The sequence below is a fragment of the Crocodylus siamensis genome, chromosome 6, assembly GCF_052110815.1.
Source record: "Crocodylus siamensis isolate JL-2025a chromosome 6, ASM5211081v1, whole genome shotgun sequence".
NCBI classification, from domain to species: Eukaryota; Metazoa; Chordata; order Crocodylia; family Crocodylidae; genus Crocodylus; species Crocodylus siamensis.
In genome coordinates, this window is record NC_143400.1 from 10,893,293 (window position 1) to 10,920,878 (window position 27,586).

The 27,586-nt window shown below is 53.1% G+C and overlaps 1 protein-coding gene across 4 annotated transcripts; it reads left to right on the forward strand.

Moving 5' to 3' along the window:
- Window positions 1-26,979, forward strand: ADAR (adenosine deaminase RNA specific). Of its 4 annotated transcripts, none has more exons than XM_090051838.1 (15): window positions 1-136; window positions 11,895-13,522; window positions 14,979-15,162; window positions 16,355-16,512; window positions 16,925-17,066; window positions 17,220-17,437; window positions 17,660-17,816; window positions 18,716-18,887; window positions 19,577-19,670; window positions 21,887-22,015; window positions 22,324-22,457; window positions 23,201-23,383; window positions 23,795-23,907; window positions 24,528-24,655; window positions 25,348-26,979. In XM_090051838.1, exons 2-15 carry the CDS (start codon window positions 11,994-11,996, stop codon window positions 25,586-25,588), a joined length of 3,582 nt encoding a protein of 1,193 aa, XP_089907964.1. In that variant the 5' UTR covers window positions 1-136; window positions 11,895-11,993; the 3' UTR covers window positions 25,589-26,979. The 4 variants fall into 4 exon arrangements, with proteins under 4 accessions (XP_089907964.1, XP_089907966.1, XP_089907967.1 ...); XM_090051840.1 differs by having other exon boundaries at window positions 12-136; window positions 12,099-13,522; XM_090051841.1 differs by lacking the exon at window positions 1-136 and adding an exon at window positions 7,482-7,592 and having other exon boundaries at window positions 12,099-13,522.
- Window positions 26,980-27,586: the final 607 nt, after the last annotated feature.

The window sequence follows — 27,586 nt, forward strand, 5'->3', positions numbered from 1 at the left end:
GCTACGTCATCGCCCCGCGCCGGGAAGCCGCGGTGCTGAGGCGAGGGGGCCTCGGAGCGGGAAAGGGAGGGCGCGGGTCTCGAGGGGCCGGCGGCCGCTGCCAGTCGCGCTGCTCCGGCACAGGACAGGCGGAGCGGTGAGTGAGCGGGCGGGCGGGGCGGTGGGGAAGGTGAGGGGGGAAATGTGGGGAGAACACACGAGCCAGAGTGCAGCGGATGGCGCGTGCGTGATACAGAGGCTCCTGGTCGTTTCGGCGCATGCGCAGTGTGACGGGGCGGCAACTTTCGTTGCGCATGCGCAACGCTATAGCTAGTTTGGCGCGTGTGCAGTGGCAGGGCTATGTGGGTGGCGCGGGTTCGAGGCGAGGCTCCTCCACCAGCAAAACTAGAGCTGCAGAGGTTACCTAATCCGATCCTGGACAAAGCATCATTTACACTCTGAAGGTATCTGAAGCTTATCCCCCCTTGGAGCTCTTTCATGCTGCAGGGCTTTATGCTGTCCCTTGCTCCGATCTGGTTGTACTTGGGCTGTGATTGCAGCTTGGTTGGCCTGTGGACTGGGACGAAGCAGGCCCAGGTGCCTGGGAGAGCCACTGCCCTGAGCCAGGAAGGAGCTTTGCTCATCCTGGCTTGCTTCTGAGACCAACTAGCGCAGGGACTGCAGTTTTGAGCCTCCTTGCATGAAGAGAAGCCCAGAGGAGCAATGTTTGTGTTGCAAAAGATGCTGTTCACACACTTCCCTAAACTGGGCTAGGGCTGGCTCCACAACAGATTAGTTAATTGTGTTGTAGTTATTTATTTATTTTACAAGGCTGCTTACCTCCTGTCCTTTTGTAAGTGACACTAATAGCTTGGGCTTACTGAGGAGCTTCAAAAGGCAGTTGGGACTGTAAAGATCTTTCCTTTGAAAGGATGGCTAGCTTTGCAGTGCATCTGCTTTGATTCATACATTTAAGAAAACTGTTTGGGGTTTTTTTCCTTTTTTTTTAATTAAGGTAAGTATAGATGAGACTTAAAATTATTATGAGCCATCATTTCATTTCTGCTAATTTTATGGCATTATAGGCAAGCATGTGCTTTATGGATCTATCAGAAAAAAAGGCCCCTTCCCACAAAGGCTAGTGGGCTAAAGGTCCTGGCTTTAAATTCATTCAGGCAGACTGTTGCAGCCCTACCCCTTGCACCAACCCCGAAGTCCTTCAAGATTTTCTGTTCCAACTTAGAGCAACTTGAAAAAAATTCTTGTGAAAAATTTAAAAGATGAATATATTTTAGGTTGATAGAAGCATTTAGTTCTGATAAAAGAATCTGACACTTTTGCGGGTGGGTGGGGTGTAACATCTCTTCAAACTATACAGCTGGCCCAATAAAAGATATCGCTAAGAAAAATCCTTGGCTTCCATGTGTGGCAGAAAGCCACCTTGGTTTCTCCCCAAAATCTCTGCCCTGTGACAATGTGATTAAATCTCTGTGCTGTGACCATTTGATTAGGATGGGCCCAGCAGAAGAGACACACCCTTACCCTCTCTCTTTAGGTAACCTGAGCTGGCTACATCCTGAGGGAGGGGGAAACCTGCTCCCTCTGCCTATGTGACTGGTATTGGCTACCTGGGTGAGGGGAATCTACCTGGTGGGCTGGAGTCTGCCCGGCACCTAGTGATGTATTTCAAATTGGTTGGCCGACAGCCAACTGGAGCTGGCCTCCACTGGACCAGGTGAATGAGGTCACAGGGGCTATATAAGTTAAGACTGCCCAGGAGGAGGGGGCAGGAGCCATGTGGGGGACACAGAGGAGCTTTACCATTTGAAACTGGCTCTCTCCCCCAAAACTCACGAGCTAGAAACGGCCTGCCTCCAAAGGGAAACTTCACTGGCCTTTGGAAAATGCTTGTGAGTAAGCTACTTGAGATCTGATTAGATATCTAGCTGGCAGTAACTCAGATGCGTGATCAAAAGGTTACCTCAGCCAGACTGTTTGCTCTTTAGGATTTCTAGGATCTTGCTCAATCTTGTACCACATTTTCACCCTACCCCTGTAATCAATAAAGTTCTCCTTTGTGACTGGTGTGGGAGACTTACTGATGGGTGGGTCTAAATTATGCCCAAGAGACCCCTTAGGTCTGAGGACTAAGGGAGACTTTACTTTTTGCCCCCTGACTTGGGGAAGTGCCCCAAGTGCCTGTACTGGGTCGAGTACCCATAGGACTTTAGGCCTGTGTTTCCCTGAGGACACAGGGCCAAGAGACAGTCGCTTCTTGGGGTGGTGGCAGCTACGTTACCCCCAGGCTAGCGAGTGTGCTCCAGGAAGGGGGTCAGCAGGGCGTAAGGCGCCCCTAGGGAGGCATTCGGAGGCTGGAAGGTGGTCGGGCACAGGGAGGTGGGTGGCTCAACGCAGGAGCACCCCCTACTGGCCCGCCACACCATGTGCATGCATGCATATATAAAGTGTATACACTCTCAGACATATATAGGAATCTAGGAAAAATAGGGCTGGAAGGGACCTTATGCATGGGCTGGTGGTGCAGCCAGGCACTGCAAGCCAGGCTGCCCTCGTGCCATTGCCTGGCAATGCCTGTGAGGCCCCTTGCTGTTGTGGGAACAGCTGCTCCATTTGGAAGTCCGGGAATCTTATTTAGGAAGATGAAGGGACAAGCCAGGGGCTGCTGTGTGGAGGCAGGCTTGGATGCTGTCATCTGCTTCCACCCCAGAAGTGGCCTGTTCTCTTCGCTGCTTCTAAGTGATCAGTAATTTAATGCTGTAAAAGTGCATGTTACCTTTGTTTGCATTTGTGTGTGCTGCTGGTCCTGAAGCAGGCTGTCTCCCCAAATCTGTGGCTTCAACTGCATTGTGTTGCTTGTGCTCCTCCCCTTCCTAGGAATGTCACTGGAAATAAGGTATAACTACAACAACCAGGCCCTCTCATAGGTCGAGAGAGGCCTGGGCCACTTTCATTTTTTGAGGCTTCTGGTATATTAAAAAAATACTAATTCATAGTGCACTACAGGAGGTGTGGCCCGGTAATGGGAGACAAGTTTAAAGCTGTATGATGAATGTCTTCTTTCAATCCTGTCAGTGTATCTCTGTATCTGTATGTATAACCTCATTTGGAGATAACATCAAAAGTCTAAATTTGAGGCCCCAGGCCATATGGTCCTCCTGCCCCTCTCCCCCGCCCCCCATAGGCCCTGACGACAACACATGTCATTTAATATGTTCCAAGCAGAGTGTAAGTGTTCCTGCTTCCTTCTTCTAGCTGCCTTACAAGAAAGGAAGTGGAGGCACATAAAGGAAACTCTTACCATCCTGTTAATTACTGGTTTAAATTGTTTAACAAAACAGAAGAATTCTCTACCTTTTCCATCCTCTGATGGGCTAGATTGGGAGTAAAAATCAACAAAACAATTGTTTTCTTCGAGAAATACTTCACGCAGGTTTCCCTCATTGTTCACACTATTTGTTCTTCCTATCAATGCAGTTGACTGCTCTGGTTTTCATTTCTAGAGCTTAGTGTTTCCTGCTGTCCCTGGTTTGTGCAGTCTTGCCAGTGTTCCTTTTTCTGTCCGCAGCTCTTCACTTTTTTCATCACTGCTGTCCGCCTGAGTACAGAATCTCATGTTTAATTGAGGATGTTTTCCACCAAACACATTTTCCTATTCTCCGACCAGAAGTCCAATCTATATCCACTTCTCCATTGTTCCTGTTTCTGCTAAAAGGGAGGATGCGGAATCTCTTGGTAGCATTAAAAACTCTCCCATTAATTCTAGAATTGCAGAAACTTAAAGTACTGTGAGATGGCCAAAGAATAGCGACTGGGCATGGATTTGTTCTGTATCCTACTAGACACAACTGTAAGGCCTCAACTTAAATTCTGGGGTAAGTGGAGGAAAAGAAGCGTGCTAGCTGTGGAAATGACAGCTGTCTGTGTTGCACTGTGCTGTGGTTATGTGTAGTTTGAGCAACATAACAGGAGACTTTAGAGAGAATTATTCTTGAGACGGAGACGTATAGAAAGGAGACTTACTGATTTGGCAGTAACCAGACAACATTCTCTGGGCAGTTTGTTCCTACCTGATCACTAGCCACCAAGAAGGGTGTTGCCTGTTGCATTGTTTTGTTCAGATAGTTTCCAAGCAGTGGAAACACTTGGCTGTCCGTGAGGTTGTTTGGATATGAAAAGAATGGAAGAAACACCCAGTCTGGATGTGGAAAGTGTCAGGAAGCAAGCATAGGCAAGGTTCTTTGAGTAAATATGGTTTCTTTTATTAGACCAATTAAATAGTTGGAAAAATTGTTCTCTGCAAGTTTTGGGTACAAACACCCTTCTTCAGGCATAAGGAGTCTGCTGGTATTTTATGTTTGCCTGGATGGGATAGAAGTCAATATACAGGTGTGTGAAAATGCAGATGTGTGGTAGTGAGGATCAGAGGCCACAGGAGACGATAGGCACGGGACAGGTAGATGGGGTTGGGGGGAAAGGGGGAACGTTGATCTAGTGAGAAAATGAAGGTGGTAAAATGTAGAGAGGTTACCTAGCGTTATCATATGCCAGGAACTAAGCATTACATAGAAACATAATTCTACATCCTCCTTTGCCACCAGACAGCTCTGAGGTAAGAAGACTGTTCTACCTTCTATCTGAGCCTAATTTGCACAAAATGTGAACTGTTCCAACCAGAAGATCTTACAACACCTCCAGCTATCCTGCAAAGTATGAATTTACATTTCCACCTAGGAGAAATTGTACAATCTTTGCATTCTCCAGTGCCTAGAAGGGTGTATGTGCTCGAAAGCTTGCAAATAAAGACTTTTTTTGCAAATATCTAGCTGGTCTAATAAAAGATATCATCCCTAGCATGAGTTATGATTCCTTTTGCCTATAGATCAATATGGCTACAACCTGCATCCCAGGAAGCAAGCATAATGTTTGGCAGGAAAAGCGAGGGGTCTTTTTCCTCAAGCCCATAGGACTTGTGAGGCCTCACCTGGAGTACTGTGTCAAGTTCAGGACCCTGTGCTTCAAGAAAGATTTGGACAGACTGGAAAGAGGCTGGTGGAGAGTGAAAAAAAAATTATTAGTGGCTTGGGAAGCAAAACTTTGGAAGAAAGTCTGAAAGATGTAGGGTTATGTAGTCTGGGGAAGAGAAGACTAGGTTATTTGAGTACTGTCAGGTACCTGAAGGGTGATTATTACAAAGGCTAAAACCAGATTTCTCTCAGGACAAAACCTTTTATTCTGCGATCCTACAGATATCCCAAGATATATTTTTTTCCTGGGACAACAGGGGCTATTTCAAGGAGTTCATTGCCATTCAAGCTGTATGTATAGACTAGCAGTTCTCAACCTGTTTTATACTATGATCCATTTGTAAACATTGGTGGCCAGTCTTGACCCAGTGTCCCCTGGCCCAGTCCCCCAGTGCATAGTCCAGGGGGGCCCCAAGCAGCCCCTTGCAGGTTGGGGCTCTGTCAGTCTTCATGGAAGAACCCACGGTTTCCCATGTTTTTCTCCTTGAAAAGAGAATCCTCTTTTAAAGTTTGTTTGCAACCTTTTCATATGTTCTTGCGACCCACTGTTGGGTCATGACCCGCAGGTTGAAAAATGCTGGTATCAAGGACTGTCCCCAGCCTGTTGTGATGCTGGTCAAGACCAGAGAAAAACAGACCTGGGATAAATGTCACATCTGTTTTTAGCCAGAGAGGGTGGAGATTGCTTCTCTCTACAGCTGCAGGGGGTAGGATTAGGGGTGAGGACCTCAAACAACAGCAGAGGAAATTTCACTTGTAAACAGATTCATAGACACTAAGGGCTGGAAGGGACCTTGGAAGATTGAGTCCAGCCTCCTGCCCCAGGGGGAGGAAGTCAGCAGGGGTCATAGCAAGATAAACATCCAAATGTCTCTTGAAGGTGTTTAAAGTGGGTGTTTGAACCGTCTCCGGTAGCAGTCTATTCCAAATCATGGGGGCTCAGGCAGTAAAGAAGTTCTTTCTTATGTCCAGCCTGAAACGGTCACAGAGAAGTTTGTGACTGTTTGACCTTGTCATCACTTGGGGTGCTCTGGTGAGCACCCCTAATAAACTTATAGGTGGCCACCAGATCACCCCTGAGCCTGCCCTTTTCCAGGCTGAAGAGTCCCATAGCTCTCAGCCTCTCATCATAAGGTCTGTTTTCCTGACTTATGATCATGCGCGTGGCTCTCCTCTGGACTCCCTCAAGCTTCTCCACATCCTTTTTGAATTGTGGAGCCCAAAACTGGATGCAGTACTCCAGCTGAGGCCTCACCAAGGCTGAGTACAAGGGGAGAATGACGTCCTGGGATTTGCTTGAGAAGCATCTATGGATGCAAGCCAGCGTTTTGCTCACTTTACTAGCCACAGCATCACATTGAAGGCTCATGTTCATCTTGTGGCCAGTCATAACCCCCAAGTCCCTGTTGTCCATAGTGCTAGCCAGCATAGCACTGCTGAGCCTATAAGGATGCTGCAGATTTTACTTCCCAAGGTGGAGAACCTTACATTTTTCGGTGTTAAACACCATCAGGTTCTCATCCACCCATTTCCTGAGCCTGTCAAGGTCTGCCTGGATCACCCTCCTGTCCTCAGGTGTGGATACTTTACCACAGTTTGGTGTCATCAGCGAACTTGGCCAGTCTGCTTCTGACACCAGTGTCTACATCATTAATGAAGATGTTAAATAGTATAGGCCCAAGGACAGACATCCCACTCCTCTTGGGAGAGAGCCTTTTGTTCTGTATGTGTGAAGTCCCAGGGAGAAAATGTGCTAATGCTCTCCCTTGCTGCCTACACACACTCCCCCCTTCTTCCCCCTCCCGGACCTCTAAATGAATGCTGGCTCCATCAATTCAATTGCCCTCAGCTCTAGGGACTGGCCTATCAAGTTAAAACCAGGCGCTGATTTGATTTGAAGGGGAGTGTTTTATCTCATGGCAAAGCTCAGCCCCACCAGACACACAGAGCCCCAGGCCCACAGCAAGCACCCATACAGGCCCTGCACCGGATGCTGGTTGTGGCCACGCTGGTCTAAGGACAGAGGCAGGCAGGCCTGTGGGTAGATATGATCTTTTTTCTCAGACCAACTGAGCAGCTGGAAACAATTGTTCTTTGCACGTTTTCGGGCAAGTTCTTCGGTGCCTGAAGAAGGGCGGTTGTGCCCCAAAACGTGCACAGAAAAGGGTTTTCCATCGTCTGAGTTGGTCTGATGAAAGAGATCCCATGTACCTGCAGACCTTGTTTGCCAGGACGTGCACTGCCTCTGCCCGAGTGGCCGTAGCTCCGGGGGGGTGCTGCCCTGTCACCCCCGCATGCACGTAGCCCCAGGCAGGGGTCCCCCGGGTCGGTTTCCCAGAGCAGCCCCGCACCCTGCTGAGTTTCCCCTAACCAGGGCCGGTGCGGGCTGGGCCTGTTGCCTCCTAACGAGCCTCGGCGAGGCGCCCCCTTGCCCTCACTCAACATGGCGGTCGCGTCTTCCCATGTGATCGCCACCACGTGTGGGGGAGTCGCTGGCGTAGCACGTCATTGGCCCTGGCCGCGGCCCGCACAATAGAAGCGGCTCCGGCGGCGGCGGCGGCCACGCGGGTAAGCGGCGGGGGGAGGGGGCAGCAGGCGCCGGCCTTGCCGGGGGGAGGCGGCGCAGCGCCGGGCGGGCTTTCCGGCTCGGTGCCCCAGAGCTCTTGCAGCTCCTGGAGGCCTCGGAGCTGCAGCTTCCCGCCGCGGCCTGGTGTCCGCTCGAGCAGGGCCGGGCCCAGGGCTGCCCTCCCCGCGAGCTGCGGCCGGGTTGAAATTTCATCCTGCGCGTCTGCCCAGGCTCCCAGGGCGGGTTCAGGGCCCGCTGCCTGCCGGGGTCCCTGGCAGGCCGGCTTCACCCGTCCTGCCCGCCCCTCTGCTCAGTGGGGACGAGGAAACAGGCGCTGGGGTGGAAGAAAAGCTCCACCCTCGCCCCGCTACAGCCCAAGGGGGTTGTAGGAAGCAAATGGCGCAGGAGCCGGTGACCTGAAATGCACGTTTGCCTTTGCGGTGCCCAAGGGCTCCAGCTCGGGGGAGAGCCTCTGTGCTGGGCTCTGAGCGTTACACCCCTGCACACCCATCTGCAGGCAGAACCAGGCATGGGCTTGGTGGGGAAAACAGAGGCCCGGGGAAAGTGACAGAGTTGCTGAGGGTCATGCAGCAAATCAGCAGCAGAACTGAAAATGGATCCCAAAGCTTCCTGCCACTCCAGTCCCATGACTTCAGGGCAGAACTGCTTCCCAGGGGATTCCTGAAATTGTTAATGTCCTGCTGGGCTCAGGCAGGAAGAGCTGCCCTCTGGGGCTGGTACAGTGAGAAAATCCCTGGATGGGACTGGAAGCAGATGTGGCTGATCTGTTCTCTGGATTTCCCCCGGAGCGAATGTCCTCACTATTAACTTCCTTTTCTGCTGGAAAGCTGCTGCTGCTGCTTATCTTCCCCCTCCTTTAGAATGCATCTGTGCTCAAGTAGGCTGTTTGTCCAGCAGGTTTCCTCACCTCCTGTGTATTTGGTGCTGCAAAACCCCTGAGAATGAACATAGGCAGGCAAGATTCATTGAATACATGTGATATCTTTTATTGGACCAACTGAGTGGTTGGGGGAAAAGTTCTTAGTGCGCTTTCAGGTGCAGTCACCCTTCAGGCATAGGGAGTCTCTGGTATTTTGAGACTCTAAGGAGCGAGTGAAGTTAAAAGTGTGGCAGGATGCCAGTGAGAACGGAAATAGGTAGAAATTAGAAAGACCAAAGGAAAAGCAGGGAGGGGGGTGGGGGTGGAAGCAAGGGGGAGGGAAAAAAGCCAAAGGTGAGTAAGGGAATGAACATTTCATTTACCCCCACACTTTCTTCAGTTTTCCTTCTTTAGCTAGGTCATGGCCCCAAGCAAACTGTTTTAATCTCAAATTGCAAATTCCTTAGTCTAAGTTTCTGCTCTGCAGAGTCTAATGTCGAGTGCACTACTTATCTCTGTGCAGAGTGGATGCAAGTCACAGTTTTGCAGGTAGGGGGGACAGTCGGGGTTTCTGGATGAAGGATGTGACTGCTCCAAACTCAAGTTAGCACTAATGGTAATCATCATTTTCATAGCTCACAGCTTAAGGTGAAACCAAGTTAAGGGCCTTCTAACTTACCCCGGGAAGCTGAACCTAGTGCAGTGTTTGCTAAAATCAGTTGAGTTTGTCTACATAAAGGGCATGCAGCTGGTTAAACCAGGGTACTTAAATGCCACCTTCAGCTGGTGCCACATCCCTGTTATAGATGAGACCTATGAGAGCTGGTGTGGAATCCCCATTCCTGGGACATGGGAATTGCACTCTGAAGTAGTACTGGGATTCATCCTCATTCAGCCTTAACAGAAAAGCAGACTGCAGTGGCTTGAATTATGCCATCTCAGATAGAATTACAAGAGGGAAACTTTTGACAGCCTAGAGGGAGGTGTAAGTTAGTCATGCTCAGCACGTCTTATTTCCACGCTGAGGGGTGATCGGGTTATGTGATACTGGTATGATGGAGGAGAATTACTGTCAGGTTTCTATTCTGCCCACACTGTGGTGACCTGCTTTGACATGCACTTACAAACTGCAGACACAGTTCCGCACCCCTCCAGTGCTTTTCCTCTTCAAAGCACTTTCCTGGCTACAGGTAACAAATCTCACAGCTGTCTCATCAGGTCAGGAGCTGTGAGCCCCTTTGTGCTGATGGGGAAGCAGGCTCAGAGAAAACATCTTGAGCAAGGCCTCAGTGCTTGGGCTTGGCGTTAGAAATTCCTGGGTTTCGTTGTGGGGTATTGTTTCCCCAGTGGCACTTAATTTTCCAGCCAGACTATAGTTAGTTTTGTACCATGGTCCAAGAGCACAGGAATAAGTGTACTTGGAGTGGAAGAAAGAAAGGGGTGTATGGAATTAACTCTGGGCAAAGCAGGCTTTACCACCAGAAATGCCTTCTGGAGTCTCTGTCCCTCCCCTTTGTTGGAGAAATCCCTGCTCTTGGCCTTCCTTGTTATCCCTTCTTCCTGGACCGGCCACAGTCCCAAGGGGCAGAAGTACCTCTCAGCAGCTGACAAGTGCACTGTGAGGGACATAGCACAAGTGCAACAGAACTGTCCAGAGCAGTTGGGAAAAGAGCTATAAATGTCATTTAAATACAGGCTACTACAAGCAGAGCGGGCTGTGTGAGAGGGCATGCATGCTGGGATCCAACCCAGCGGCTACAGCAGGATAGCTGTCCTGCTCCGCCCCCTGTGAAACTGGAGACCAGGCAGAAAGAGAACCAGTGAGGTCAGAAAATGAAACTGAAACTTAACTTGCAACCATTTTAGCAGCTGGCATGCTAGCAGAACTCAGCTCTGCTCTGGTGGAGCAAGTGGGTATTCAGGAGGTTGCTTCTGTTGTATGTGAAAAACATTGAGGTGCTGTAAGGTAGTGACTGTGCCGTGCCAGAGCTGCGGGCTGCGGGCCCTCCTGCTCTCCACTGGCCCCTCCTCCCAGCAGCCTCACGCTCTCCCTTTTGGCAGACAACTAGTTTGTGTGGAACGACAGTTCCTCTTTGCCTTCCAGTTAATGAAATGAGTTATGCTCATCAGGATGGACGTGTGCAAGGTAAGAGTGACTTCCTTGCCCTTTCTTTGCCCCCTGGGTGGTACCTGGCCTGCAGGCATTCTTTGAAAAATTGGCCAGCTGGGCAGGCTTGCATGTCCTGGTTCCCTGAAAGGACAGGGAGGAATTGTAGCATGTCTGCCCTTTGCACAGAGAACCCTGGGCATGTCACTTGGGATCAGCTGTGCTTGGATGAGAAAAATTGGTCACCTTGGCAGTAGCTGAGGACAGTCGGAGACTGTTAGTCAAGTTCAATGCCAGTGAAATGTAAAACGCCTCAAAACCTCTTTGATTCTTCATATTCATGCTGATGGTTGGCAGCATGTGGTAGAAATGTGGGTTCTTACTGTTCAGCACTTCAGTCTCCTCCATGTCTCTCCATAGTTTTACACCTTTTGTCCTTTGGAAGCAGAGGGATATAAACACCACTGCCCTAGCTTCCCTCAGTGGATGGCTCCCTGCATTTAGGTGCAAAGCATCCATTACATCCCTATACCTGCTGCTTTAAGAAGTTTAGTGATTTGCCTGTTTTGTCACTCATTCAAGAAGGTCTATGTCTGTCTCTCTTGTCATTTCAAGTTCATCTTTTCTTGTCATCACTTATGAGTAGGATGAGTGTCCCAGGGAATAGTAGGTGGCTGTGTTTGTTGGGGACTGACAGCTCAGGCCTAGTCCTTGTGCAGTGACTGACAGTGGCAAGCTTGTTATTGGTCTGAGCTGGATTTGAACTGCAGTCCAGGAAGGCTCCACATCCCATTGCCAACCTCTGAAATCTGGTTCCTTTGATCTTATCTCTCTAAAATGTCATAGAAGGAGAGAAGTGGCTGTTTGGTCATGCAGTATTAAGGGAGTGTTGGGAGTCCATCCCCTCCCCAGCTCTGCTATTTTCCCTCTGCGTGCCTCAGTTTCCACATTTGAGAGATGGGAGGATTATTCCTGCCAGCTCCCAGGGTTTTGCGAGGAGGCACTCAGTAATGTTTCAGAAGCACCTTGAGTCCTTGCATGGAAGGAACTGCACAAGGGCAATGCTATCAGGTTTGTGCTGTTGGCCTGGAAAACCCCAGCAAGAAACAAGGGTGGGATTTTCCTAATGAGGCTGTTCCTCTTTGTTCTTCAAGCCCAGTGCTCTGCCTGGGTCTGAGTAGACACCTGTTCTGCAGCTGCACTGATCTGGCTTTTATGAGAAGTGTAATCAGGGTGCATGTATGTGTGTTGCAGGGAATCTGGGGCTCCCCGGGGTGTGGCATTGAGTGCTGAGCTCCTGTTTTTTCCTTTTGGCAGGCCTCTGGGCAGCAGCTGTGAGAGTGGAGTGTGAATCACAGCTTCCCCTCTCCTGGCGTGCACAAGCTCAGATTCCCACTCGCGTTCCAGCAGCGCGCTATGAACAGAGGTGTTGGCCAAGGCAGAGGCTCATATCAGACACCCACAAAACGTAACTCCTGCCACCCTAGTCCAGCCTCTTTTAACAATCCTCTTGTCCCGCAGGGAAGCAATCTGAGCAGATTCCAACTGCAGCAGATACAGTTCCTAAAAGGCCAGCTTCCTGAGGCTCCACTCTATCCATGTCAGGAACAGAGGTCACAAGTAGAGCAACGCTTCAGGGGTCCACAAGCAGCTGCACCGGTTCCTAGAGGGAGAGGGCACAATAACTGGGGCACGGCTGGGGGACCTAGATCCCTTTATAGTAGTTGGCATGAGCACAGTGGACCGGTTTGTTACCCCAGCCGTCGTCATACCTACCCAAAGCCAAGCAGAGATCTTGACCCCCTCAGTGTGAGCTTTCAGGGTATGTGCGTACAAGACCTGGAGCAAGAAGTTTTGACAGTTTTAGGTCAGCTCAAGGAGGGGACATCGTGTACGGTGCATGATCTCTCTCGTAAACTTCATCGTCACAAGAAAGACCTCAATCGTACCTTGTACAAGCTTCTTGAACAAGGCAGACTGTACAAAGGAGAAGAGACGCCCCCGCTGTGGAGGATTGCAGATAGACCAGGGCCATCCAGGACAGTGAGTAGAGGCAACGTTGCGGTCAGGAGGACTCTTCTTAGAGATCCGTCTTTGGAAAGCAAAGAGGAAAAAGGTTCTGCTGGGTGCTCAGAGGACAGTGCAGACTCTCCCATCATGGCTGAAACCAAGGAGAAAATCTGCAACTACTTGTTTACTGTTCCACAGTCAACGCCACTCAACATTGCCAAGAACATTGGATTGGGGAAGGCCAAGGATGTCAATGCCTCTCTCAATGACCTGGAGAAAAGAGGCGATGTCCGCAAGGAGAATGCAAACCCCCCCAGGTGGTCCCTTACTCCCAAGAAACGTGAGCGGATGCAGAATAAGATGAAAGCCAGTGAGGTATTAGAAGCGGCACCTCCTGTCCCCCAGCCAGAGTTAGCAGCAGCCTGTGAAGTACCTGATCCGCAGAAGAGTGTGGTGGCTCTCCCGGCAGTACTAGCAGCAACCTGTGAAGGGCCTGATCTGCAGGAGAATGTGGTGGCTCCCCCAGCAGTACAGACAAAAAGGGAGAATGTTAAAAATGGACAGCAAGTAGCAGAGCCAATGGAAGAGAGCAAAGCCAAGGCTCCTGATCTGGGCTTGTCTGGCAAGAAGGCCAAATACCAGAGAGTCATGAATTATGACAACTCCGAAAATGGGAGGTGGGCCACAGATGACATTCCAGATGACTTAAATGCCATCCACAAGCAGGCCGATGGGTCAAGGTGCATCATGGAATCTCCCATTTCTCCCAGCTATGCTGCCCAGTTTGATGCTGCCTTCCAATGCACACCCTTTGAAAAGCTGGTTGCCTGTCAGGAGAAGAACCCAGTGAGTGGCCTTATTGAGTACACCCAATACACCTACCAGCGCTGTGAGTTTGCCCTTCTGGAGCAGAGTGGACCCTCTCATGAGCCACGGTAAGAAAGACAGCAGGTTCCTTTTATTTAAAAAGATCTATGCTCAACTAACTTCCTGTTCAGTGGTCTTGTCCTAAACTGTAGGGGGCCAGCACATCTTGCTTGTACTTCAGCAAGAACCAGTGTAACGTCTTGACAGTGAACTCAGTCCCCAAGGGCTCAGGTGCATAGCTCAGCTAGCAGCTCCTGACTGTGGGGACAGGCTGCTGTTTACAACCTCACAGCTGACAGCACAGTAGAATGGGAGTGCGCTGTGCTGCCCTGCCTTGTATTTTGCCCAGCTGAAGATGCTGCACTGTCTAAAGAAGCAGGGAAAGGAGCAGCCTTGGGGGGTGGAGGTTGCAGTGAAGTGTGCAGGACATCATTCACCTGGAAGGGGGCTTAGAAACAGCTGTGACACCACAGAGCATAGCTCAGCCAGGGGCAGCTTCCACTGGCTTTTAGAGATGCCAGCAGGAGGACCTCAGTGAAAGGAAATCAAGGGCAGGTTAACTTCTGGAGAGCAAGCTGTTGTGGAGGGAGCAGGTAGAAGCTGCTGTTCCTGCCAGGAGCAGGAAATCCCATGCAGCCTGCAGAATGAAGTTGCCTTCTAGGATCCCAAGCAGCTTTGTGCCTCAGGCTTTCTTATCCCAGGATGTTTGCACTGTTGGGGCCCGGGGTTTGGAGCTCTGTGGCTCATGGCTCATCAGTGTAGCAGCTTGAAGCTCATGCTGCCCATGCAAGCACAGATGCAACCTGGCACTTACAGGCTCATGGGAGCAGGAGGTTTTTCCAACAGCTTTTTATAGCCTGTCTATTGGATGCGTTTCCCCCCAGGTCTCAGCCACTTCTGAGCCCCAGCGCAGCTGTGCAGTGTGCTGTGATGGGCCATGTCAGTTGACCCAATAGACAGGAAAATTGCCCTGCTTCACAAAGGCATGATCCAAGCTCCTGTAGGCAAGGGTCAGAATGGATTTCTAGCCCCAATGGCCCTCCCAAGATCCAGTCTGACCCATGGCCTGTCAGAGGATCCTCCCTGGGAGAGAAGTGAGTGCATCTGCCAGAGACACAAGGTCCAAGTGAGGCAACACCTTTCCAGGGTGCCATGCACAACCTTGGCTGGCAGCTCCCAATGCCCCAGCTCCCCAGGCAGATGCAGTGACTTGGTGGAGCCAAGCTGCAGCAAGAGCCATGCAATGTTTCATCACCCTCTGCTTCACATAGCGAGAATAGCCAGTAAGGCAGTAGCTGGTGCTTGGAGACCAGGGCGGGCCACTGTACAGTGTCAGGGCTAGCCTTCAGGACTAGACAGCAGTTTGGGCACATGTGACCATTCTGCAGGCCATGGCTTATGTTCACTTTCATGCCTCAAGAGCTCGTGGTGATTCTCACTTGAATTCCAAGGGGCTCGGGACAGGAGGAGCATGCTGGCCATGGGATGGCTGTTCATGCACTTGTCTTGTTCTCTCCTACCAAGATTCAAGTTCCAAGTCGTGATTAATGGACGCCGGTTCCCAGCAGCAGAAGCAGGTAGCAAGAAGCTAGCCAAGCAAGAAGCAGCTGCTAATGCCATGAAGGTGTTGCTGCACGAGGCAGAGAACAAGGAGGATGTTGGTGGAGGCAATGAGATGTTACCTCCAGACAGTTCGGAAGCAGAGTTGGTGAGTCCCCTGCCATTCCTGGGATGGGCCCGGCCTGCAGTCAGTGCTCCGAGGGCCTTTGAGCAACAGATATGGGTGTAAAATGCAGATGAGTTGGTGTCTTGTCACTGCAACTCACAGCTGTGCTGACCCTGCCATTGGCCAGCAATTTTAGTGTTAAGATGAGGCAGAGATTTCTGCCTTTCCCCATGTTGCCCTAGCAATCAGACCCGGAGTGGTGTCGTACTTTACAAACTTGGCCCTTCTTCATTGTGTGGGGAGCTGCCTCTCGCACTTGCACTGGGGTAAGATCATGCACACAAGCAGTTTCCACACTTCCAGTGCATGTTTGCAGCATTGTAGCATATCTCCCTGTAACTGCCTTGTGTGGCAGTCATAGATTCATGGATTCATAGAAGTAGGGTCGGAAGGGACCTTGTAGATCATCAGGTCCAACCCCCTGCCCTGGGCAGGGGGGAAAAAGCGGGCTCAGATGACCCCAACCAGGTAGACGTCAGGTCTCCTCTTAAAGACCTCCAGGGTAGGAGCAATCACCACTTCCCTTGGAAGTTGGTTCCAGATCCTAGTTGCCCTGACTGAAGTAGCGTCCTCGGATGTCTAGTCTAAACCTACTCTCTAACAACTTGTGGCCATTATTATGTCGCCACTGCAAAGCCCTCTGCCAGGCAAGTGGCAGATCGTGTGGTGCCCACATGCTCCGTCACTATTCTCTTCCTGTCACTGGCCCTTGGTGGTCCTTGGAATGCCCTCAGCAGATCCTCTTGCTTCTTAAAACCAGTCCCTCCTCTGTCTCCACAAGCAGCAGTCCAGCTCCCTTGCATGCTGATACCTTTGCCTGAAGAGCTGGTCTTGTTGCTGTGGAGTCTTTCCAGTTGGTGACCTGCAGGGGCACAGGTGACACAGGAGTTAGCTAGCAGAAATGTGCCACGGGGAAGGGGTGCTGGGAACACAGGTGTGCCTGTTCCCAGAGGGAGATGTGATGTGAAGAAACTGTCTGTGTCTTCCACATGCCCCTGTCTGACTGCACCTAGGCCTCCTGTGGGGGTTGATACCTGATACCCCTGCACAGAGGGGCTCAGAGAAGGGCCCTGAGCTTTTCAGACTGGTGGACAGGGTCCACAGTGATATCTAGTAGTTACATCTCAGATTAGGTGGCCTCTGTAGTCTCTTTGTCTCTGCTTTCTCCCTGTAGCCCCCGCCCCCAGAACTGGAGTCTCCGTCTGCAGCAGTGCAACTAAACCTGCTTCCCGGCAAGAACCCCATCAGTGTGTTGATGGAGTATGGGCAGAAGTCGGGGAGTGTCATTGAATTCCAGCTGCTATCACAGGAAGGCCCACCTCATGACCCCAAGTACAGTACTTCCTTGTCAGGCGGGTGGGAAGAGGGATTCCTCCACTTCATTCCCTTCAGTCAGTGGGGCTGGCCCAAGGTTGTCCTATATCCAGGCCTCTGTCCCCTTTCCCTGGTAACTCCTGTTGTCCAGCGTGCATAGACGTGGACCCCTCAGTACCTGAGGCCCCATAAGGGTGGAGGAATGATCCTTCCTCCTGAAAAGCTGCACATATTTCTTCTGGCCCTGCCAACCCTGGAACACTGATCCGAGCCCCCTGCTGTTCCAGTGTTTTTGGAGTGCTTGCAACCCTTCTGGTAGCTTAGAAACGCTCCCTGTACATTCCCAGCCCAACCTGAACCGCGAGGGGGGTAAATAACACAGTGAAGTTTTTTGGGTTGACTCTCTTTATGTGCTGTAACATCCTGCCAGGTTCAAGTATTGTGTGAAAATGGGTGACCAGGTTTTCCCTGCTGTGGTAGGCAACAGCAAGAAGGGAACAAAGCAGATGGCAGCCGAGGTTGCTGTGAAGATCCTCAGTGGAGAGTCTGTGCCGCACCTCATCCCTGAGAAGGTAGAGAGAGTAGCTTTTCTGTCTCACTTGCTGGTTCTTTCCTGTAGCCTTTCTGCTTTCTTCTAGCTGGTCAGAGCCAAGGATGGCTCTGGGTCTGATGTGGTATGTACTCCTGAACATCTCACAGGCTCCTTTTGTCTCCCCATCCTCCAGCCCTCTGTAGAACCCCAGAGCAACCAGTTCTCAAATGCTTCTGGCATCCAGCATCCAACACCAGATGAGTCCAAGGCCGCAAAGGCGAAGGGCATTGGGGAACTGATCAAATACCTCAATGCCAATCCCATCAGTGGCCTGCTAGAGTATGCCCGCTCCAATGGCTTCGCGGCAGAGTTCAAGATGATTGACCAGTCTGGGCCTCCCCATGACCCAAAGTAAGTAGCCGTGTCTGTCCCATGTGAAGTTGCTATTGTCTGTGTTACTGGAAGTAGGACCAGGTACTGGAAAGTCCTTGTGACCTAACAGAGTTGTTCCTGTCACCACGCCATGCTGCCCCTTCGTGGACCTCGTGTCCACTGAGCATAAAGATGCTTGTGTCTTGAGGGTGTAAGTGCACAGCAGGGAGCTCCCTTAGTGATGCACTGCTGCTTCTCTAGGTTCATCTACCAAGCAAAAGTGGGCGGCCGCTGGTTCCCTGCCGTCACAGCACACAGCAAGAAGCAGGGCAAGCAGGAGGCAGCCGACGCAGCCCTCCGAGTCCTGATCGGGGAGACGGAGAAGGCCGAGCGCACTGAAGGGCTGAACACCACGGAGGTAACTCTCCATCCCCAGAACCTAGGCCTGCCTTTGTCCTGGGGCTGCACCACAGTGGGCGAGCTCTTTGGTGGTAGTACAAAACTGGGTTTGTGATCCTGTTCACGACTGGCGCTCTGAGCCTTTCCAGGCCTGGGCAAAAGATGTTCCCCAAGGTATGTGTGTGTACATGTATCCCATGCCAGCATCTGGGTTTGGTATGGGCTAACCTTGTACCTGAACCCCAGCAACCAAAGCTCAGGGCTAGAGCATGCCCAGGCTCCTGCCTCAGCTTCACTCCCTGCTCCATCGGGCTCCTGGCACGGGCAGATTGTGAAACATCCCCTGAACCAGCCCCCCCTAGATTGCTGTCCCCATCCAGCTTTATTCTGAAGTGAGCTCTGAGTGCTGCAGTTCTCCTCCGTGCAAGTTCTCTGCTGCAGGGCTGAGTGTGGCAGCTGGGTCTTGAGTAGTTAAAGCAGATGGGGATGATGTGTCATTCAGAGTGACACAGAGGAGCCAGGCATCCCCTGGAACAAACCTCTGGGCACTGTCCTCTGTGAGAGAAGTCCTGCTGGTTGCTCCTGTGAATAGGGGTGGATCAGTGCGTGCTGGCTGGGTTTGAGCATTCTGAGGGTTTCTGCGTGTTCCCTGGGGAGACTGTGCCCCAGCCCAGAATTGTCTCCTTGCTGGCAGGGTCCCCCAGTCAGCAGTTGAATAACAGTTGCTTGGTGTCAGCCTTCCCAGGAGTTGCTCATCGCTGTACAATTGCCTGCTCTTACTGCTGCTGTTTGCAGTCTCAGCTTCGCCCTGCCCTGAATCACTTGCATTCCAGACCCACCCTCTTCCTGAGCCCCTATGTAGGCAGCTCATTTACCTGAGTGCGGTCTCTTAGCAATGCCTGCATTGTGTTCCACCAGCTCCCCATGAGTGGCAGTACCTTGCACGACCAGATTGCGATGCTGAGCCACCAACGCTTCAATGCCCTCACTGCACGCATCCAGCACAGCCTGCTGGGGCGCAAGATTCTGGCTGCCATTATCATGCGGCGAGGAGGAGAGGACCTGGGAGTTGTTGTCAGCATTGGCACAGGTATGAGCTTCCTCCAGCCCCCAGTGTCAGAAGTGGAGAACACAGCAAGCCCTGTGGCTTTATATCCTTTGGTCTTGCACTGCTCCACACCAGCCTGGGCATCACCTCATGCATTCATAAAATCATAGACAATGAGGCTTAGAAGGGTCCTCAAGAGGTCACATCTAGTCCAACCCCCTGCTCAAAGCAGGACCATCCCCAACTACATCATCCCAGCCAGGGCTTTGTCAAGCTGGGCCTTAAACACCTCCAAGAATAGAGATTCCACCACTTCTCTGGGTAACCAGTTCCAGTGCTTCACCACCCTCCTAGTGGGAGAGTTTCTTAATATCCAACCTCAACTTCCCTTGCTGCAACTTGAGCCCATTGCTCCTTGGTGTGTCATCTCTCACCACTGAGAACAGTCCAGCTCCATCCTTGTTGAAACCCCCCTTCGTGCTCCCCTCCCCATGTGCAGCAGGACAAGCAGTGCCATGGGCTGGAAGAGACTGGTATGCCCCTGTGCAGACAGTGATGCCTGCTGTTTCCAGGGAGGCAGGGACTCAGGGGACATAATCCTGCCCCACTCTGGGTGGGGAGGGTCAGAATAACCAGACTGGCATTACTCAGGAGCCTGGAGGGGCAGAGCTACCTTCTGCAGCATGCATGAGCTGGTATTGTCAGATCTTCTGCTTTCCTTCTCCCTCCAGGTAACCGGTGCGTGAAGGGTGAGGAGCTGAGCCTGAAGGGAGAGACAGTGAATGACTGCCATGCAGAAATCATCTCCCGGAGAGGTTTTGTAAGGTGAGAGGCAAGGGGCCATGTGCTTCCTGCCTGGGAGCTTATGGGGTTGGGGGCTGTGAAAGACTAGCTCCATGGATTTATAGATGCTAGGGTCGGAAGGGACTTCAACAGATCATTGAGCTCAACTCCCTGCCCTGGGCAGGAAAGAGTGCTGGGGTCAGATGACCCCAGCCAGATGCTTATCTAGCCTTCTCTTGAAGACCCCCAAGGTAGGGGAGAGCAGTGCCTCCCTTGGAAGCCCGTTTCAAGTTTTGGCTGCCCTTACCATGAAGTTTTTCCTGATGTCTAGCCTAATTCTGCTCCGTCACTTTGTGGCCATTTGTTACCCCAAGAGGTGCCCTGGTGAACAGAGCATCTCTTGTTCCATGCTGTGCGCCCCTAATGAATTTGTAGGTGGCCACATGATCACCTCTCAGCCTTCTCTTGCGGAGGCTGAAGAGGTCCAGGTCCCTTAGTCTCTCCTCATAGGGCTTGGCCTGTAAACCTTTAACCGTATGAGTGGCCCTCCTCTGGACTCTCTCAAGGTTATCCACATCCTTCTTAAAATACTGGTTGCAGTACTCTAACTGCGGTTTGACCAATGCCACATAGAGGAGAAATATCACCTCTTTGGTTCTATTTGTCATGCATCTGCTGATGCATGATGAAGTGCAGTTAGCTTTGCTAATGATTTCATCACACTGACAACTCATGTTCATCTTGAGTCCACTATGACTCCAAGATCCGCTTCCGCTTCTGTGCTGCTGAGAGGGTCATTCCCCAGCCAGTAGGTGTGCTGGATATTTTTGTGCCCTAGGTGCAGCACTCTGCATTTGTCCATGTTGTATTGCATCCAATTGTGTTCTGCCCACTTATCCAACCTGTCGAGGTTTGCCCGCAATCATTCCCTACCCTCCGGAGTGTTCACATCCTCCCCACAATTTAGTATCATGCACAGGCTTGGACAGTGTACATTCCAGTGTCATTCTGGGCAGGGCCTGGCTGACAGAACCCCCTCAGGGGCATGGCTAGAGGTGGCTTTCTTGGAAGGCAGGGTGGAGTATGGGGCCATGGTGTGCTCATACCTACAGCTCCCCTGTGGTCTTAACCATGGCCACACTACCCCAGGCCCAGCCATGGCCCAGGTCAACCTGTGGTGGCCACTTGCTGAGGTGCTGTACCCAGCCCAGACAACTGGGAGGGGCTTCTTGCTCCCAGTGGCACTCTCTTGACCATTCAGCCTTGTCTCTAATAAAGGGATAGGCTCTGGTAAATCTGGGCCACTCTAATCCATGTCCCCTCCCACCCCCAAAGAGAAACCCGGCTGGTGCGTGGTGGCCTGTCTGTGCCACGCGCTGTGCCAGTGATTCTGTAGCCCCAGGTGAGAGGGGACCAGGTGCCCTGGAAGCTGTGCTATCAACCCAATACATGTTCGTGTTCTGCAGCTTCCTTATTGATTTGTTCTGCCCATTAATCCCTGGAGCTACGACTGCCAGGCTGTCCTGTCATCCCTGGCACGGCATGTTCCGTTAAAGATGAGAGTAAGAGGGGGAGTTAAAGATGCACTTGGCCGTGGCTCATACAGCAGGGAAGAACTCTCGGCAGACTCTGTCAGGAGAACCTTTGAGGCTGTGTGGTCTCACTGCTGACCAGAGGGGCTGGGCTGACAACTTTGAAGTGTTCTTCACCCGCGGAGCCTGTGCACACGGGCTGCAGATAATGAACACCACCCCGCCCCGTCAGTGTCCGGCTCCACTGAATCCAACGGGCAACCTCCCTGGCTACCTGCTCAGCCCAGGAGCACTCTGGTGAGGCTGGTAGGGTGGGGGCATCACTTTGGAGTGGGGAGTTGCATGCACCATTCTGCTGGGAAGTGGACTGAAACCACAGAACACACTTGTTCCGGTCCCTCAGTGGTGGGGTCAGGACCCTCGTGAAGTTGCTGTCAGTTGAGGGTCACATCAGTATGAGAAAATAACAAGCAGGCCTTGTGTTGTTTGGTCCCTCACCAGTGTCTAACCCCTCTGTCTCGTGCCTGGTGCATTTTCCTCAGTCCCTCCCATCTGTGCCACGTGTGTTGAGCACCAGCTCACTGTATCTCGTGGTTCCTGGAAGCTCATCTTCACTGTCAACAGGGATGGAACATGGGAGGCTGTCTTTTGTGGGCATGTGCAGGGGGGAAAAGGGTGTTGATCTCAAGAGAGAGACCGCTCCCTAACCCTTTTTTCTTATTCCAGGTTTCTTTACAGCGAGCTGATGAAGTACAATCCTTCCTATCCCTCCTCCACAGAGCAGAGTATATTTGAACCAGCAGGAGACAACAGACTCAAAATAAAGGATAATATTACCTTTCACCTCTATGTCAGGTCTGTATGGACCAGGCTGCTGCCAGGCTCTGCCCAGTCCCTGCTCGATCACAGCCATGCCCTATACTTGCCGTCCTCCCAGGCTCTCTGCTGCTCACCCCCATGCTGTTAGCTAAAGCATTTGTGTTCCAAGGCGTGGGTCATTCTGAAAGAGGGGGGAGGCCCGTGGCAGAGGAAGCTCATGGAGCGTTCTCACATGAGGGAGATCTGCAATGCAGACAGGCTGTGCAAGTCAGGGCAGCTCTGCATCGATACTTCTAGAGCCTTCGGCAGATTTGTGCTGACTCAGACATCGGCTTATCTCCTAGCACTGCACCCTGTGGAGATGGGGCCCTCTTTGACAAGTCCTGCAGCGACCAGGCGAGCACGGTAGGCAAGAGCCAGCATCAACCGCTCTTTGAGAACCCCAAGCAAGGCAAACTGCGCACCAAGGTGGAGAATGGTGAGTCTTGCAGGCCCCGCAAGCAGCTTTGTCTGGCTCTATTGCCAGTATGTGTCAGTCGCTCCAGACCCAGCTGCATCACGCAGCTCTTATGAGAGGGGTCAGACCTTCATGGTAAAGCGTTCTGGTCATATAGGCTGGGGGGTTCCTGCTGACCCCTCCAGGAAGGGATCAGGGTGCGAGCTCTGGCATTCTCTCCCTGAGTCAGAGCTGCAGTGGAGCAGGCTACAGGGGGAGGGATCCACATCCAAGGGGAGCTGGCAGGGAGGTATCTAGTGGGTTTCCCCATGAGCTTGATTTCCCTCGTGGCTAGACCTGAGAGGCAGCATTGTCTGGCCTGCCCACTGCTCATTCATCCTGGCACCTTCTGGAGCCTGAGGGTAGCATGGAAGGGCCTGGGAGACACCAGAGGGTGAAGAGCAAGGCTGCTGTTCCAGAGCTCAGCCTGCCTCCTGGCCTGGTTCCCATGGCTCTGGCCTCCTTTCTAAGAGTAATTAAATTCTGCTTCAGCCATGTGAAAAATCACCTGCCTCCCATCTGTCCCCAGTTCCTGCTCTCTTCCATGTGGGAGCCTAGGGACAGGGCTTAGCCCTGAAGGACTCCCCTCCTATCCATGCAGATAATGTATGCTTTGAGGGAACTGCGAGTCACTCACCCTGAGCCCGAGGCCTGTGCCCAGCAGGCAGGGGAGTTTAGACTAGTGGCATGCCCAACTGCTCACTAGCTTCACTTCTCTCTCCCAGGGGAAGGCACCATCCCTGTGGGGTCGAGCGACATTGTGCCGACGTGGGATGGGATCCAGCATGGGGAGCGGCTGCGCACCATGTCCTGCAGTGACAAAATCCTGCGCTGGAACGTGCTGGGTCTGCAAGGGGCGCTGCTTTCACACTTCATGCAGCCTGTCTACCTCCGTTCCGTCACACTTGGTACAAGACCCACAGCCACGCTGTGGGGGCTGTGCTGGCAGGCTTGGGGAGTGGGTTGCATCCTCCCTGCAGGGATGGAAAGGGACCTGGGGCTGGGGTTGGGGCTGTTGGGAGCACAGGGCTAGCGTGTCGGCCTTTGCAGAGCCATGCAGTTCAGATGCAGATGGGGCTCGTGGAGTCCTAACCAGTGAGAACAGAGGGCTTTTCCTGCGGGGTGTTGGTGGGGTTTGAGAGTGATGTATCTGTGAAGGTGCAGTAGGTAACCCCCCGCCTTTTGTGTCTGAGGGAGTTCTTGGCATGGAGGAAATCGCTGCCCTGGCTCAAGCACAGTGCTGCCCTCTTCAGGTTCCCACCTGCCCATTCACAGCACAGCCGTCCTGCACCCTGACTCCTGTCTGCCTTTCTTCCCAGGTTACCTGTACAGCCAGGGGCACTTGACACGCGCAATCTGCTGCCGCCTGACGCGAGACGGGAGCACGCTCGAGGCAGGCCTTCCGGCGCCGTACCATGTGGAACACCCTGAGGTACCCTGTACCTGGCTGCATTTCCGTCCATTCTGCTGTGCCCAGACCTGGGGCCTGAGTGTCTGCTGAGGTGCCCCACACAGGTGTCACTTGTGGGAGGCTCTAAAGTGCATCAGCTGCGCAGCCAGCAAGCCCAGTGCTGACAAGCATAGAGGAACATTTAAACTCCCTTCTGGAGCCAGTCTGAAGCAGTGGCAGGGGCTGCAGAGAGGCTGTTGGTGCTTCTGTGTTGCCTCGGCCTTTCCCTGGTGCTGTGCCTGGTCAGGTGCCAGCAGTTTCTTCATTGCCTGATAATGCCATCTTTCTCCCCATTCCCCTGGTGCCTAGGAGGGCTAAGCGTCTCCGGCACAATCTGCGGTCCCACAATTCTGAGCAGGCAGCAGTGACCCACCTACCCCAAGGCGGGGAAGGGAAGGGAGCTAGGAGCAGGCTGAGTGCAGCACAGCCCAAAGAAAAGCATGAGAAGCACTTTGCTTGGGGGCAGTGGGAATGCAAGCTGGGCTGGGTCCCTTGAGCCACAAGGCACCTTGCATCCCATCTGGAGTGTGCCCACCCAGCCAGGCCTGTACCCCTGGCTGAAGCCGCCCTGAGCTCTCTCCTATCTCTCTCTGGCTGCCCAGGTGGGGAGAGTCAGCGTGTACGACTCTGCCAGGCAGACGGGCAAGACCAAGGAGTCCAGTGTGAACTGGTGTCTGGCTGATCACAGCGAGGTGGAAGTCCTGGATGGCACCAAGGGCAAAGTGGATGGGTAAGAGGAGCTGCTCCCGACTGGCTGGGAGTTGCCTGCTCCCTCTGCAGTGCCCTGGGGCACAGGTGGCCACAAGAGGGGAGAATCCCCAGCTGGGATAAATAGGCAGTTTGCCCCACTCAGACCCAAGGTCAGGCTGCTGCTTGCAGCCTCTGAGGCAGTCTGTTCACCTTCGTCATCCGGGCTTGGCCAGTGCCCTGTGCAGCAGGCCTTTCGGTGACTTCTCAGTCCCCAAGTCGTGTTTCCAGCCTCAGCAGCCAGAGCCCTCCAACCTCACATCAGCGCCACAGACTCCAGCCAGGCCTGTGTGACTGGAGCCGCTGCTTATGGTAGAGCCCTCCCGGGTCATTGCTCTGGCCCCCCGTCCCCTCAAGCAGAAGTGCTATGGGGAGGAACTTGGAGGAGGACTTTTCCTAGGAAACGTGGCTGCCTTTTGCAACTACTTCAGGTACTAGCAAGGGGGCCTTGTGCTGGGAGCTTGGCAGAATATAGCTTGCCTATAGCAGAAGGCCTCCACTGACCTTGGTGCGGTGGGGAATGGGGACTCCTGGGCTCTCCTGGCATCTTCTTCATGAGTCATGCAGCCCCTGCCCCAGCTGGAGGGTAATTCTAACACGCTGGCTCCCACTTGAGGCCCAAGTAGCTGCTTTCCCCCAGGGGGCTGTGTTCTCACCGATGTTCCCTCCTCCCAGACCAAAGCTGGAGGTGTCCCGCGTGTCCAAGCGGCGCATGTTCAACCTGTTCCAGCAGCTTTGTGCCATGAGGAGCCGCCAGGACCTGCAGGCTTTCACACTGTACTCAGATGCCAAGGAGGCAGCCTCGGCCTACCAGGGTGCGAAGCAGCGCTTCTTTCAGGCACTGGAGGAGATGGGCTATGGCAGCTGGATCCGCAAGCCCAAGGAGGAGGATAGCTTCTCCCTCAGCGAAGCGTAGCGCTGCCCTGCAGCTGCCTGCTCCTTCCCTTCTCATTTTGTGACGGGAGCCAGGAATGCTGAGGGGGCCATGGCCATCCCCATGCCCCCTCTGCTCAGCCTGGCATGGCCCGGCTCAGCGGGGAGGGCCTTGCCTTGCTGCGTCCGTTCTGATTCCTTCTCCAGATGGACGCTCAGCATGGCCTTGGCGCAGGCACTGGTGCGAGACTCCACGTGCGTGTGGGGGCACTTGGTTCTTGCCTCGTCACTCATTGTCTCCATCCTTCTAGTAGGAGCCTCATCCATCTCCCGCCCCTGTCCTGGCAGCATTCCTGGCAGTTTGCACACTGGGTCCTGGGGCGGTTGACAGGACTCTGGGGCACTTCCTTCCCCACAGGCCTGCCCGCTGCACAGGCTGAGGTGGGGTGGGTGGAAGAGGCGTTCTGCCCTGGCAGCTGCTGCTTCACCTCTGCACCTGCTGTCAGGACCTGCAGTGACCCCAGGGTGGCTCAGATTAGTTGCAGGTAGAGGTCCTGCCAGTGACCGTTCTAATCTCCTTTCCCCTGTAGGGCAGGCAGGCTGGGGGCTCCCCTTGGCTGTGTCAAGGGACACGTTTGGTCTCTGTCAGGCTGGTGGTGCCTCCCCTGCCCCAGGCGTCCCCTCCGGCTGGCTCTGCGGATGCTGGAGCAGCTTCCTCTCACTGGAGCTGGCGCCGGGGTCTTGGAAACTGGCCCTTTCCCATCAGCCATCGTGCGCTTGGTTTTAGTTAAGCTGGGCCACATCCTCTTTGCTTTTATGCTTCCCTGTTTTAAAAAAAAAAAGACCGAGAAGCCAGCAAGGTTCAGGGCTGCGTGTAAGCCTTGGATGCCATCCGTGGGTCCTTCCATGGAGCTGGGCGGGTGGTAGCCCAGGGGCACCAACAGGCCTGTGTTGGGACACTGGAGGCTGTGGCTACAGCCACCTCTGCCAGGCACCAGCACCCCAGTCGCCTCTCAACCAGCCCCTCCCTGCTGTGGCAGGACAGGGAGCCCTAGTGCCAAACCAGGCTCCTCAACTGTCCCAGGAAGGAGGGGCACAAGGCCAGGCCTGTTTGCTCCATTTGGACATTTCTGGTTCTTCTTCCCTGCTCCCAGCTGTTGCCCATCGTAGCTCTGGTGCTGAAGAGTGAGCAAGCAGCTGTCCTTTCGGGACACCTCCTGCATACCCACCACACCACCACCACCAGCTGCCCCTCGCCCTAGGGCTGGCTTTCCTTGCACTGTGCCGAGCCTGGGGTGGGGGGAAGGCCCCATACATCAGCCCCTTAGGAGGCTGCCTCACCCTCGAATTTTTTTTGTACGTTGCTTGCGAGCGCCCAGCCGGTGAGGGCCGCCACATTCCACAGAAATAAACCGTTTCGGTCTTGTTAGTCGGCTTGGCCTGCAGGTCCCCTTCTGTCTGGTGGGGTGGGAGGAGGGTTCCAGCAGCCAGGCCCCCAGCCACATGCCAGCCTGGCCTTGGCAGCTCCAAGGCATCCAAGCCTTGGTCTCTGCTGTCATGTATGAGGGGTGTTGGGTGTGTGGGGGAGTAACCCTGAAATGGCCACAGCAAAATCAGCATGGAGCTGGGCAACCATGTGCAGCAGGCTCGTCACTCATGTAGAAGAGAGCCAATGTGGTCCCCATCTTCAAAAAAGGCAGGAAGGAGGACCTGGGAAACTATAAGCCAGTTAGTCTTACCTCGATCCTGGGCAAGCTGTTCGAGAAAATTATGCTGGCACACATCCAGGAGGGGCCAGCAGGGGACTGCATGCTTAGGGGCAACCAACATGGGTTCATCAGTGGCAGGTCCTGTCAGACCAACCTGGTGGCCTTTTACGATCAGATCACCAGATCATTAGATGCAGGGGTAGCAGTGGACATCGTCTTCCTGGACTACCGGAAGGCTTTTGATGCTGTCTCTCACTCCGTTCTCATTAAGAAACTGAGGGACTGTGGTGTCAGTGCCCACACAGTCAAATGGGTCGCCACCTGGCTGGAGG